The following is a 15,023-nucleotide window of genomic DNA, read 5'->3' as shown; positions in this document are numbered from 1 at the left end:
TGAATAAGATTTGGCCTCCAATTTTCTTTTGTTAACCTACATTTCTTGGCAATTGAGCAATTCATAGACAGAATAAGATAAGGTTTATTTTACTTATACAAATGAATTATGCATTTTTAGCTCCTCTAGAACTGCCTTCCTCAATTCAGAGATCGAAATCTTTGCATCATTATCATCCGCACAGTCTTCTGCTAACTCATGCCTATAATTAGTGAAAAGATATAAAAAAAGAAAAATACCATAAATTAAAAGAGACACCCCTAAAAAAAAGAATGAATTAAAAGAGACATAAATATCCAACAAATATATAGTCCAATCCTCTACCCATCAATATATATATAGCCCAACCCTCTAGTCCTCGATAAAAACAGGGTAAAAAATAGATAAAAAGTTATGCAGCCATTTAGCATGTTACTAAGACTAAAACTTACCTCAATAAGTAGAGGTACATATTTCAAAACCTACATTTGGTTGTTGAGAAAATTTGACAAAAAGAACTGGGAGAATGAAACTTAATATCATATGTGTAAGGGTAGGTTTTGGATCCTAAGCCCAAAAAGTGACAGGGTTAGGGCCCAGAGAGCTTGACACAATGAATTTTTAGAGAGTGGACTTAAAAACTAGGCTTCAATAAATTGAACAACGCTCACATTGGATTAAAGATAATAATAAAGCAAAGAAAAACAAGCTTTTCAAAAAAAAATCCATCATTGGCAAAATCCAAGGAGAGTAGTTCTTGAATATATTTCTTCAGACTTGGTTACAATTTCAGTTCTTGTTGCTATAGTGTCTTCTTCTACAATTTTTAGATGCCCCTTTTTCTGGAAGGTTTTTTACATTATATATCCTCTTTCCATTGATCTTGACCCTTTATTTGTTGATCATACAGGCCACCACCCAAGTTCTTGTCCCATCAGACGTTTCCCCAAGTCTTCTGTGAGTTGTGGCAACCAAGACAGCATTGTTCAAAGGTCTTCTCCACATAAATGCGTCTAGAGAGTTTGGTGGGATGCAATTAATATGGTGATAGCTTCCATCCCTTCAGACACGACATGACTAACCCCCTTCTCTGAAACCCTTTCTCTACGGTGTGACATCCTTGGGTAGTGTGCCATTGACGTGGCCATGGCTCGCCTTTCCGGCCTTACTGTCCGAGGGTATGGTCTCCTCGGAACTGAACTGGCCTCCTTGGCCTCGAGTATGACGCGTGACATTATTATCTTATTAAATTTCTATACCCCACAATATGGTTTAAGTCAACTTAAACAATTCTAACTCACCCACATAAACCTATCAATCAAATTCTTTAGTTGAGATTTAACATTACTTATCTTGAACTTAAAAAATATATAATCAAACCCCATATACAAAAAGCAAATAACAGAATGTTCAAATAACAAATTCTTTTTTGTTCTCAATACAAATCTACTATGACAACAGAATGTTTAAAACAGACTTACCCGTGTTCAATGTATCTAGGTTGTTATTATAATAAGACATAAAATTGAAAGGAAGAATTAAAAGAGGAAGAAAGAAAAAGCTTACGATCAACAAGAGATTCAAGTCTAGTGCCATTTGACATTTACAAAAACTGCTCCCAGTTCCCTCCCTCGGCCTTTAGACTTCAGAGAGCCTTCTACCATAGCTAAATTAATTTATAATTAGATAGGAAAGGGGAAAACCTCAAATTATAGATTTCCCTTCTCTTCCTATGAATTCCCAGCAACCAAACACAAACTTAACTAAAAAAATGCTAAAAAAAATATATAATGAAATCCCAAATACAAAAGGAAAATAAAAACCTGCCTAGATGTACAATCCCAAAACCCTTATTGTCTTGGCTTTACTCCGACGGCAACTCAATCCCACCCACAACCTGGTTCATCAAAATCCAAAATCAAATCCCAAAAACAATCAAAATCACATAAAGCCTTAAAAAGCTCAACTTTTAGATGACCCTTAAGCTGTTTCACCATGGAGAGAGAGAGAGAGAGATGGGTTTAGAGAGGTAGCAAGACTTTGAGAATGGGTGGTGTCGTTGTCGGGCTAGGTTGGGCTGGGCTCGACCCCGACGAGTGCCGGGCTGGGCTCTGCTCAGCGGGTGTGTTTGTGAGTGATCAACGCCGCCGAGTATGTGTGTAAGATAGAGTGCAACATGTGTGCGTGAGAGAGAGAAGGAGATGGTTTTGTGTGAGAAATGAAACTTTTGTGTGGGAAATTAAAGATGTAAGAGCATCTACACCAGCTCATGTAAAAACTTCTAAAACAGAAAAAACTATCAATTTTACACATTTTGAGCAAAAAAAGTGGGTGTAAAAATGTTTAAAACTGTGAAAATTCATCCATGAGCTACAGTAACCGTGTAAATAAACACGGTTACTGTAGCTCGTTTATCCAATTTTTTTATAATTTCTCGTTCGCTCGTTTTTTTTTCTCTCTTTTCCCAGTTAACTGCTCATATTCTTCTTTTTCCTCATATGCACAAAAACACACCCATGCACAAACACATCCACACAGAAATCAACACAGATACACTTGCTCAAAAAAAAAAAAAAAACAGAGATACACAAACACGAAGCTCGTGGATCGTGGATCGAAGCTCAGATCGGAGATGTGGATGGTGGATCGGAGCTGTGGATCGAAGTGTGGATCGTGGATCGAAGCTCAGATCGAAGCTCGTGGCTCGGAGCTGTGGATGGTGGATCAGAGCTCGGATCGGAGCTGTGGATGGTGGATCGGAGCTCGGATTGGAGCTGTGGATGGTGGATCGGGGCTCGGATCGGAGCTCGTGGCTCGGAGTTGTGGATGGTGGATTGGAGATCGTGAATCGGAGCTGCGGATGGTGGATCGGAGCTCAGATCGGAGATGTGGATGGTGGATCAGAGCTCGGATCGGAGCTCGTGGCTCGGAGCTGTGATCGGAGTGTGGATGGTGGGTCGGAGCTCAAATCGGAGCTGTGGATGGTGGATCGGAGTGTGGATCGTGGGTCGGAGCTCGGATCGGAGAACGGGTGATCTGGAAAATGGGTAGAGAGAGAGAGAGAGAGAGAGAGAGAGAGAGAGAGAGAGCAATTTCAGAAAAAATGGGTAGAGAGAAAGAATGAGGACGCGCGTGCATATGTAGAGTGTTAGGTAAAAGAAATAATAAAAAATGGATGAAAGTTGATTATTTTATTAAAAGATGTGATAGAATAGATGAACTGATGTGGGTGTTTTGTAAAAATGAATGTGTAAAATAGAAAAAGTAGGTTTTTAGTGTAAAAATGGATATGTAAAATAAATGAGCTGGTGTGGATGCTCTAAGTGGGAAAAAAATTTTGGGGAAATTTTTTTCAGGAAGGGACAAAACATTTGGGGGGAAAGAGTGAAAAAAATAGTTAGGCGTGGGAAATTTTGTGTGGGAAGGACAAAAAAAAAAAGCATAAATGCACTTTTTGTCCCTATATTTTGGGGTCATTTCTATTTTGGTCTCTACTTTTCTATTTTACCACTTTTAGTCCCTAAATTGAAAAATGTGTTCCATTTTAGTCCTTACCATCATCTCACAAACAGAAATTGCTTATGTGGCAAATGAAGTGCATTGTTTGCACACTAAATGCTGACATGGCTATTAAAAAAATATTTAAAAAATGTATTTAGCATATTAAAAATTCCACGTCAACATTTAAATAAATAATAAATCACATAAAAATTAAAAAATTTTGAATTTCTAAATTTTTTTAAATAAAATAAGATAATTAAATTAATTTTTTTATTCCTTTCATTATTATTAATTTATTGAAAGAACATGTTTATGTTCTTTGTATTCTTCCTAAAATATAACTCATATTCTTAGATCAATAACAATTAATCAAAATAACATTTTATCAAGCATTTTCTCACACAATCACACACTCAAAAGAAAAACTTCAACCCCAAACCTCCTTCTCAAACCATTTCTGCAACCCTTCAAAGACATTTTCTCTCTCTCTCTCTCTCTCTTCCAAAACTATCAGATCTCTGTCTAACTCCATGACCAAGCATTGCCATATTCGCTCATCACACTGCCACCACCAGATCACTCTTTAGCTCCATGATTGAGCACTTCCATCAAATAAATTCCACAACTTTTTATCTGAGTATTGCTGGCATTGACATCTTACCTAATCCTATGAAAACAAGAGAAAAAGGAACCACCTACCAAATGCAGTCAAAAACCCATTTCAAGAAATGGAAATGTTCAAATATGGAAGACCCACAACCAGAAACTGAAAAAGAAAACCTCTAAAAGCACAACACCACAGTCAAAACAACCAATAGTAACAACTTCACCAAGAACTACTTTCCCATCATCATCTCATCATTATCACTATGATCTAAAACCCCACATGCACCCAATAAAACATCAAATAAAAGAAACCCACTAAGATTCTGATTAATGTTGTCTGAATAATGTGTCAAAAAAATAAAACAAAAAACCACATTCTGATTATTGTTTTGGTCATTTTTTGGGTTTTGGGGGTATGGTAATTTTTAGGTTTTGGGGGTATATTGGTCATTTTTTGGGTTTCGAGATTTTTTGAGTTTTAGGGTTATTTTGGTCATTTTGTAGGTTTTGGGAGTATTTTGGTCATTTTTTAAGTTTTGGAGGGTATTTTGGTATTTTTTGGGTTTTGGGGGTATTTTGGTAATTTTTAGGTTTCGGGGTATTTTGGTCATTTTTAGGATTTCGGGGGTATTTTGGTAATTTTTAGTTTTTTGGGATATTTTGGTCATTTTGATAATTGGGTAATTGGGTGGGTTGGGGTTTACCCATAATAATTGGGTTGGGTTGGGTTTGAGTTAGAAGCAATTATGTTAAATGAGTTTTAATGGATAAATGAGTTTTATATACCCAACCCAATTATGCCCACCCCAAACCGACCCATTTGACACCCCTAATGTTAATATAAACAGATTATAATTTATATAAAAAAACTTATATATATATACCAGTATTAACTGGTACCGAAATATTTTGTTTTTTTTTATCAAACCGAAATGGTCTCCGGTACGATATTAACTCCCTTGACAGAATTGTCGCTATAATATTTATATTGCAGCGGTTTTTAATACCGCCACTATAGAGGGACACAAATTATAACACAAATTCTTTGATCAATAACAATCAATTAAAAAAAAAAAATTTATTAAGCATTTTCTTGCACAATCATACACTCAAAAAAACTTCAGCTCTAAAACCTCCATCTCAAACTGATTCTCCTACTCTTCTAGCTAAGACATTCGCAATCCGTCCTCTCTCCCTCTCTTCATTTTCCAAAATTATTAGAACTCTCTCTAACTCCATGACTAAGCATTGCCATCATTGCTCTTCGCTCTTCGCACATATCACTTATTGATCCACTCTCTCTATCTATCACTTTTGCTCAAAATCAAACCCAAATATGTCTCAAAGTACTCTGCTCTCATACTAACTTTCTCTCTTTCTCTTTCTCTCTCTCTCTCTCTCTCTCTCTCTCTCTCTCAAAGATCGATACTTCACTCTCTCTTTTGCTCAAATCAATGTCTCTCTTTTAGTGGGCTACTCTCTCGATGGGTCTCTCTCTTTTTGCCTCGTCCCTCCATTGTGGACTGTGGTGATTGGTGGTTGTGGAAGTGGTGGTCAGTTGGATCCGATGATGAGTCGTGGGGTGGTTTGTGGACGTGTTGTTGAAAGTCACTCCTATATTCCTAGTCAAGCCTCGATGGTTGTTTTTGGGGGTTCAATTGGCTAGTGTCGGCGGTGAGTGCTAATAGAGACAGACCCAATCTAGCGTTTGAGAGTGGGAATGTGTGGTGGTGGTGGGAAGATCAATTGTTGGGTTTTGAGATCAATGACATGAGATTATAATTTGAGAGTGAGAGTGAAAGAGAGAGAGAGATAGAGAGTGTTTTTTTTAGAGGGAGACAAATTGATGAGAAATGAAAAGGTTGGGGTCTAAATTGATAAGTTTATATGAGGGGAAAGGAAAAAAAACAAAAAAAAAAAACAAAGGGGAAAAAATCGGCCTTTTGGCAATTAACAGGTCTATTGTGGCGGTCGCTTAAACCGCCACTGTAATTAAAATACATGCCGCAAAAAGATATTTACTATGGTGGTTTGATAATACCGCCGCTATAACTAAATCAAACGCCGCTGAAACTCATACATTGCAGTGGGTTTATGGAGCGCCGTTATAGCTATGTCTAACGCTGCTAAAACACGTATATTGCAGCGGTTTATATAATGCCGCTGTAGTACGCCACAAAAGGCTAGATTTATTGCTACGATCCAATGAAATGCCGCAATATATCTCATCTATAGCGGCAGGCCAAGAAAGCACCTCAATAGCTCGATTTTCTTGTAGTGACGGGCCCATTATAATTTGAAATGGTAGGTTAGTTTGGGATTGTTGTGAAACTGGAGTAATTATTGGGTACTCCCAGAGTACCATAAATGTGTACTCCCTCCTCTCGCATAATTGTGAGTCTCACTAATTAAATTTTTGGTGGGATCCACAATTCATGTGAGAGGGGAGAGTACGAATTTATGGTACTCCCATAGTATTCAATAATTTTCCGTGAAACTGCTATGAATTTTTGTTGTGTCTTTAGCATGCTTGATCAAACTATATCTAAAAATAATAAATGTTTATTAACAACCATAATTAGCAAATCCTATTTTTAGAAAAAAAAATTTAAAACAAAGGAAGAGATCATATATATATATATATATATATATATATATATATATATATATATATATATATGAAATAGTTTGACTTTTAATTGATATATGAAATAGTTTGACTTTTAATTGACCTCATAATATTTTGTCACATAAGCTTTTGTCACACATCATTATTCTAATATAAAATTTTAATTGATTTTAAATTATACTCAATATCTAATTAACCTTCTATTAGAATCATGCCACTTCATATTTCCTTTAAAAATAGAATAGATAGTTACATATACACATACAATCATAAAAATACTTAGGGATAATTACAGTAAACCCACCTGTGGCATGACCCGCTTCCACTTTGTCTACCCGTGGTTTAAAACTTTACACTTTGCCCACCTGAGGTTAGCCTCGTTAGCCTTCTGTAACTCACCTCTCTGTTTGCCGTTAGAAAAACACATATTTAGGCAAAAACAAATGTAACAAGAATAAAAAAGCTAGGGTTTTTCATTGCTCATGAACTTCAATAAGAACAAAGTGAGGAACAACACACCAATCAAATTGCTTAATGAAATTATTTTTAATCTATAATAATATCAACATTTTCACAACAACTCAAAATTTTGAACCAAATTTTACAAGAAGACCAACATCTCAAAACAACCAACAATGTTATCAATAAAGAGAGAGTGAGATAGAGATAAGCCAACAACTGAAGTGTGAGGTATAGAAAAATCCAGCCGTGGGTTTGGATCATGGTAGATCAGCCATGGGTTTGGTGTCGTGGTGGTGGCTTTTAGGTGCTAGATCGGAATATAAGACAGGGAGAGAAATCCAGCGGCTCCCCACGACTCAAAACCTTAGCCCTGGTATCAAGCCGCCAATCTCGAATGCTTTTATGGCGGCGCTGAAGCGAGCGGAGGCACATCAGAGCGTGGCTGCCCTGAGCAGCAATAGCAGCAGCCGCTTCTAGCGGTAAAAGTCAAGCTTGAGCAACTAATTATATCGATTCTCAATGACCCAAGTGTGAGTCGAGTTATGTGAGAAGCAAGCTTTTCGAGCTTAGCTGTAAAGGCCACAATTAAGCAGTCTCTGAATTTGTCTTCGCCTTCGGTTTCTTCGATTCCAAACTGAGGTCCTATTGGACTGGGATTTAGAGGTGGACCCACTGCACCAAGTAGGAATCTGTACTTGAATCCACGGTTGCAGCAACAGGGGAGTGCAGCCCAATTGGGACTTCAGAGAGGTGAGGAGGTGAAATGGGTTGTTGATATTTTGTTGAGGAGTAAGAAGAGGAACCTGGTATTGGTCGGCGAGTCGGAGCCGGAGGCGGTGGTGAAAGAGCTATTAAGGAGGATTGAGAATAAGGAATTGGGTGATGGGGCATTGAAAAATGCTCAGGTGATCCATTGGGACAATGACTTTTCATTGGAATTTAAAACCCTAACTTTTTGATTCTTGTTATATTTGTTTTTACCTAAAAATGTGTTTTTCTAACGGCAAACATTGAGGTGGGTTATGGAAGGCTAATAGAACTAACCTCAGGTGGGCAAAGTGTAAAGTTTTAAACCACGGGTAGGCAAAGTAAAAGCGGACCATACCTCAGGTGGGTTTACTGTAATTATCCTAAATACTTATTAATAATTATTAATTACCATAAATATCAAATTTCATATTTAAAACAAAAAAAAAATTGTTAAAATGTTCATGTATTTCATCGATTATTAACTAGTTCATGTGAAAAGAGGGAACATTGGTCCCGAAGTAGTGGATAATTTTCCATGTGTATGTTCATAAGATGCTCGTAAGATCCATGACTAAATGGTCACAAACTTGCCAAAAGTCTTATAATTTAATTAGTACCTTTTGGTGTTTCTATTAGAGATATCTAGAACTTAAATCCTTCTACCCTCTCACTGTAACTATTAAATTATCAAAATTGTCACAAAGTCATTATCTTTAGGTAAAAAGTTAAACCTTTCTTAACGCTCCGTTTGTTTCAATAGAAAACCTTGTGTAAAAATAGTTTTCCTTATTTTCCAATATTTGATAGCATAAAAAAATATGAGTCAAAGGAAAACTATCTTTGGTCAATATAAAAAGTATGGCTTATTTTTAGAGATTGTTTTTCATTAAATTTTTTTGGAAAACAACTCTATCTCACAGCAAGCTAAATAAGGGAAGTTAAGAGGTTGTTTTTCAACTTATTTAAAGTTACTACCAAATATTGGAAAATGAGATAGTTTTATAGAAAATGCTTTTTAGAAAATGACTCATTTTCTAGAAAACATCATTATTGAAACAAACAGAGCGTAAATGTTTGGATGGTGTATTTGCATACAATGCCTTCTTAACTATACATTTGAACACCCTTGTGGGTTCTAGTTAGCTCAATTGGAAAAGTCTCTAATAGTTATATAAGAGATTTTGGGTTCAATTCCCGCCTACACAAAAAACTGATTGATATCTTGGTTTAATGATAAATAGCTACCATCAAGAGCGGACGTCATAGGTTGAACTCTCTCAAAAAAAAAAAAAAAAAACATTGAACACCCTCAAAAAAAAAAAAAAAAAAAAAGAAATGTTGATTCTAGATAGCTCAATTAGATTGCACAATAAAGGAAAAGAGTTTGAATCTCTCCACAGAAAAAATAAATTTGTTGGTGTTTTAGCCGGATGGTTAAGAATTAAATGGATTGGAGATAATAAATTTCTAATCATATTGTATTTGTAAAAAGAAAAAACACTATATTGAAAAGGAAAGAAGGGAAAATATATATATGATCGACTACCATCTTTATGTCATTTGCAGCTATATTCATATACCATCTCCAAGGTTGGTATATATTTTTTTCTGACAATAAGTGAGAGGAGAATTTGTACTCAGATTTTCCTTCCGAGAAAACCGGGCAAAGTCAATGGATCACTTCACTAGGCTCTTGACTCGTATACACCGTTCAAATTGAAAGCCTTTTACCCCAAACAATTGCATTGGGTCACGGCATTTTTAATAGGTAAAATCAGAGGCATCACCTTTCATCTAAATTGAAAATTAATCACCAAACAAGTATTATAGTCTGCGAAAACACTTGTTATCTGCCCAAAAGGCACAAACATCTACAAGTTTCAATTTGGATAGGTCCGAAGCGAAATTTATGCAAAACCAAACTCTAAATAAAGATAAGCTTAAAACTAACAATAGTAAGATATCCAGTCCATGCCAAACAGGGTTTAACAAGATCTTTTGCAAATGGATTTACCTTTCGAAAATAATAGTAACATGCGAGAAGAGTTCCAATGTTGACAACACAAAACAAAAGCCCAAGAAATCTAGCACCAATCACGAGAACAAGAGGATCCCACACTACGCTTAGTGAAACTTGAGCAATGTAGAGTGGTAATGCATCAGGATGTGTATGAAATCCACCATGAGCACACACAAGCCAAGCTGCAAAACCCATGAGGAAAGATGATCCCAAAGAGGCAGAGTGTATGAGCCAAAGAGGTGGGAACCAAAATGGTTTGCCCATTGCTTGGTACTTGTGGCCCGAGCAAAACATAAAAATGATGGACATGGTTAGAGAGACAGGGACAACAATGGCTAGGGTTAGGGACTGTATAGCCCTTTTGGACTCGGTTTTCTTGGTTTCTTGTTTGGCCATGGTGGTGTTGGTAGGTTCATTCTTGGACCAGTGTTGGAGGGTTTGCATAGCCATTGTAATGGAATTTGTGCTTTGTGGTGTGGATAGGATTAGGAAATTGGTTATGAATTGAAGAGACAAAAGATTAGGAGACAAATGGTGGAGACATTGGAGGGATAAGATGGAACGTTACGAATCAAAATAACTTAAAAAGGATATGCTATAAATTTTATGCCCATTTATAACATCATCATCTCAGAAGACTCACATTTTAAATGGATTGAAGAATTAAATTGCATTTAAACAAATATTTACTCTGTCCCTTTTTGTTGGTTGGCCGCCCATACAAGGAGTAATTCTTAGGTATTTTCGGAGTACAGAGAATAATGCTCATTCCTCTTACATTCATGATGAGATCCATTCATTAAATTTATGATGGAATCCACCATGAATGTAAGATGAGAGAGCATAATTTTTCCGTACTTTGAGGGTATTTAAGAATTTTCCACTTACAAGTTAGAAAATCAAACTTCTTAACAAAAATAAATACATTTCCCCTATACTTTTTTTAGTTTCCTTTCCTATTTTATACATAATTATTTTTGTGGTACTGTTTTAGTTATTGTTTCATTCTTTACCAATGAGTCATGACATTTTAAAAATCTTTTGAATTGATAGTGTAGTAGATTAAATTTGAGACTTCTAGATTTACATCATTTCACGGACAAAATAAGCCAACTATTGGGTATATTGTGGCTTTATTTTATTTTATTTATTATTATTGTATTTATTTATTTTATTTTTAAAAATGTTTCGATAATTAGAATAGAGAGATTTGAACTATGGATACCGATGTATTAGTTGAGCTACAAGGCTCGTGGCATATTCTATGAGGTTTTTAGTTCTTTATTTTATTTTGAAATCTTTGAAAACATTGTCAACAAAAAGTCAATCCACATAATATTAACAATTTTATTGACTTATCTTTATTTTCAGTAGGCATTATTATTAATTTTAAATTTTAATGAGATTAAATTAAGAGTAATAGTTTTAAAAGCTTTTTTTTTTATTTGGAAAAACCTTAGATAATGAAATGTGAACTCTATGGCTTTTGATGGTGTAAATTCCACGGGCACGCTAGGAAGAATAATTTCTTCCGTTGGTTATCCAAACCTGCTGGTTTAAAACCAAAAAAAAAAAAAAAGAAGAAGAAGAAGAAGATAACATAGCAACTAGAAGGAGGGCAAATACAAAAGAAAACAACATAAAAATAACTTGTCAATGAATTTACTATTGACCAATGAGACAGGAAATGTACAGCCATGTTTGCACTTATAGGAACCCAATTAAAACCTATGCTTTAAATTGAGGCTACAACCAGCACTACTGCAAATAAAATAACAAATCAATTTATTCAAACCTTCCCCACACGCAATTCATGATCTATATAAACACTCTTATCATATCTCTCTAGATACCTCCTCTATCTGTGTATGCATGCCTGTGTGTGTTCATCTGTAAGCCATGGCGAATTTCACAATTAATAACAAGTTAATACTCTCACTATTCATCTTTGTTCACTTCTTCATCATCAGTACTCCAGGTAAGCTCTAGTTGTGATTTCTGAGCAATGCTCCAATTCAATCTCTCTCTCTTTCGCTCTCTTTTTATAGTTAAATTACGTGCATGCAGGATCCCACGCTGAGCTGAAGCTAGTTGAGACATCAAACGAAACATTACATCCCATAAGCCCAACTGAGTAGTGAGTACCCAATGTTCAAGGCTGGCCCTAATGATGAAGGGGAAGATGGTTTGTTTACCATGCCAGCTTTGCTACAACAATGCTGCTACCAACAAAACCTGCTACGCCCTGCCTTGCTGCTATCGTACTGACTGCAACCTTCCTGGCAAGCCTGCTGGAAATTGTGGTTATGTATTCTTGCATTGCGGCCGTCACCCTTGTCCGTAGTCTAACCTTTCCATCTTCAACTTCCATGCAAGTTACAACTCTTCCACATATGCAAGCCAAACTAGTGTCCTAACTAAAAAATAAAAATAAAGAGATTCTCCCTTATGCATCAATATTGCTATATATGTGCAGAGACACACAGACCTTTTCAAGGATTGTACAAGTTTTTAAGTGTTTACGTACTTCACCTATGTGCTATATATATGAAGGTGTAAATATAATTACTTGAACAGTTGGTCATGGTGCTGTTGCTAAATATTACCGCGCGCGCGCGCCCTCGTGTGCTTGTACTGTTATTAATTGCTAAATTAATGAAGATGAATCTCTGTTGTCTTGCGTTGGTCATCTATATATAACAGTGTCATCTCTGAGCTCTCCTTTGTATGTATGTGCAATTACTATGAAGCCTTCGGAGTCTGTATAAGCTGTTCACATCTTCCCATTACTCTACCGATACAATTGACATAGCTTTATGCTCTATAAGACTATAACAACTATTCGAGCAAGAAAGTCTTATATAATAATAATAATAATAATAATAATAATAATAATAATAATAATAATTTAATTTAATTTATGCCATACCAAAATTGTAAAGTTATGATTTCCAATTATCTTGTGTTGGCTTTAATTCCGTGCCAAATTTGGATTGTTTTACCCACAATCATCTACACATTTTCTTGTAATTTTCCTCAACTCTTACCTCTCCATCTCTAGATCTTTGAGAGGTTGCTAGCCCAAACACTTAACACACCTATACTTAGTGTAAAGTGAGATTTTGGTGCTACCGAGTAATATTGGAAGGTGTCATTCATTGGCGGATACAATCAGGCTGAATTGCAGGATCTGGAAAGCTAGAGAAGATAAAGCTCCGAGAAGTCAGTTGGTAGCAGGAGCGTGAAGGGCTCAAGTATATGGGTAGACTAGGCTTGGCGGGTCTTTTGTTATTTTCTAGTGGATCAATTTCAACTTGGAGGTTTGTGGAGAGGTTTTCGCCGAATTCTTCGGTTTCCTTTTCGATAACACATCTCGATGTTATCTTGTATTTGCATCTTTCTTTCCTACTCTTTAACCTTTTATTTTATTGTTGATAATGGATGAATATGACTTAGGGTAGTGTTATCTGTTCATTACGCTTATTTACTCTTGTTCCGCACTTAATCTAAGTTTGAGTAAAAGTAATCTAGCTGTAATTTTATTTGGGGGTTTGAACAAGCTCTTGTGTTTTAGTACAAATTCAAGCTTTCAATTGGTATCAGAGCGGGCAGGGTATACTTGTCGGATTTCATTATCCTAGTGTGATTCTAGAACTCAAGTGAGATGGATAGATCTCAATTCCTTAATGCACCTCCCTACTTTGATGGGAGTAATTCTGCCTTTTGGAAAGTACGTATGCGTGCTTTTCTTTGTGCTATTGATGAGACGGTGTGGGATTCAGTTGAGAATGAATATGTAAGACCCACTACTGCCAAATCCGAATGGGATAAGGCTACTCTTGCTTTGGCAAATGCCAATAGCAAAGCTATTAATGCAATTTTCTGTGGAGTTTTTACTGATGGGTTTCATAGGATTTTGCATGTGAAGACCGCCAAAGAGGCGTGAACCATTCTAGAGACAGCCTATGAAGGTACCAAGAAGGTCAGGGACACTAAGCTTCAAATGCTCACTACTTGGTTCGAGGAAGTAAAGATGAGCGACGATGAATCGTTCGATTCTTTTTATGGGAGACTCAACGAGGTAGTGATTGCCAAGCTCAATCTTGGGGAGAAGATTGAAGACGCCAAGGTGGTGAGGAAGATCTTGAGATCCTTACCCGAAAGCTTCTGAGCTAAGGTCATAGCCATAGAGGAGAGTAAAGATTAGGATGAGATAAAGATTCAAGAACTCATTGGATCTCTCCAAACCTATGAGCTCGGATTGCCCTCTCACAAGTCCAGCAAATCACTTACTTTCAAAACTATAAATGAGAGAATGAGTGATTCCTCCAATGGAGATGATGTAGAGAAGGAGGTGGCATTTCCAGCAAAGAACTTCCAGAAATTTCTCAAGATGAAGAACAATAGGAAGTCGTTTGGCAAAGGAAAGTTTTCATCCTCCAAAAATGACAAGAGGGAATTCAAGAAGAAGGATAGGAAAAACTTGTCATCAACCTAAGGAATTGTGTGCTATAAATGCAATAGTCATGGACATCTAAAGAAAGAATGTCCAAACTATTTGAAAGGAAAGGGTAAAGTACTTGCTACTACTCTTAGTGACTTAGAAAGCTCGAACTCTGATGCAGAAGGACAATGTGATAGTGATGGAAACTATTCGGCCTTCATGGCAATTACCACCGTTGATTCTAGAGATGAGTTGAGCAACTTGGTTGATGAGTTAGGTGTACATTCTGAAGGTGAAGAAGTTGAGGATTCGGAAGATGAGGATGTGCGCCTCAATGAAGTGAGAAGAACCTTCAAGAAGTGTATGATGCATTGCTTGAAAATTGTGGCAAATATGCCAAAGTTGCAAATAACGCAGTGAAAAAGATGAAGAAAATTGAGGAAGAGCATAAGTCCACTCTTGTGCAACTCAAGGACGCAAATGAAGTTGAAGGGTTGAAGGAAGAATTGTTGAATGCCTACTCAAAAATTAAGTTCCTTTTACTTGAAATCATTTAAGCAAATGTCAAAGTGGAGCGCATTTCCACCAAGAAACTTGACAATGTGCTTTCTTCTCAAAAACCTTCAAATGAC

The 15,023-nt window shown here is 36.4% G+C and overlaps 1 protein-coding gene and 1 long non-coding RNA gene across 2 annotated transcripts; both read right to left on the bottom strand.

Annotated features, from left to right (window-relative positions):
• Positions 1-1,682, bottom strand: LOC142624038 (uncharacterized). Its single transcript, XR_012842264.1, has 2 exons — positions 1,546-1,682; positions 1-202 (listed from the first exon to the last, which is right to left on the bottom strand). It is a non-coding gene; the product is annotated as an uncharacterized LOC142624038 (long non-coding RNA).
• An 8,006-nt stretch (positions 1,683-9,688) lies between these two features.
• On the bottom strand, positions 9,689-10,397 carry LOC142624428 (translocator protein homolog). The gene is made up of 2 exons (XM_075797993.1): positions 9,942-10,397; positions 9,689-9,721 (listed from the first exon to the last, which is right to left on the bottom strand). Exons 1-2 carry the CDS (start codon positions 10,395-10,397, stop codon positions 9,689-9,691), a joined length of 489 nt encoding a protein of 162 aa, XP_075654108.1.
• Between the last annotated feature and the right edge of the window lie 4,626 nt (positions 10,398-15,023).

This window comes from Castanea sativa, chromosome 2 (assembly GCF_040712315.1).
Source record: "Castanea sativa cultivar Marrone di Chiusa Pesio chromosome 2, ASM4071231v1".
NCBI classification, from domain to species: domain Eukaryota; kingdom Viridiplantae; phylum Streptophyta; class Magnoliopsida; order Fagales; family Fagaceae; genus Castanea; species Castanea sativa.
The sequence above is the reverse complement of the archived record's forward strand: the minus strand, read 5'-3'. Positions and strand labels throughout refer to the sequence as shown.

Bases quoted from the DNA above. Each gene is read 5' to 3' on its own strand.
- LOC142624428 (XM_075797993.1), bottom strand. From the start codon at position 10,397: ATGGCTATGCAAACCCTCCAACACTGGTCCAAGAATGAACCTACCAAC. The intron at 9,722-9,941 runs GTAAATCCATTT...TTTTCAATTTAG, and splicing joins GTTACTATTATTTTCGAAAG to ATGAAAGGTGATGCCTCTGA.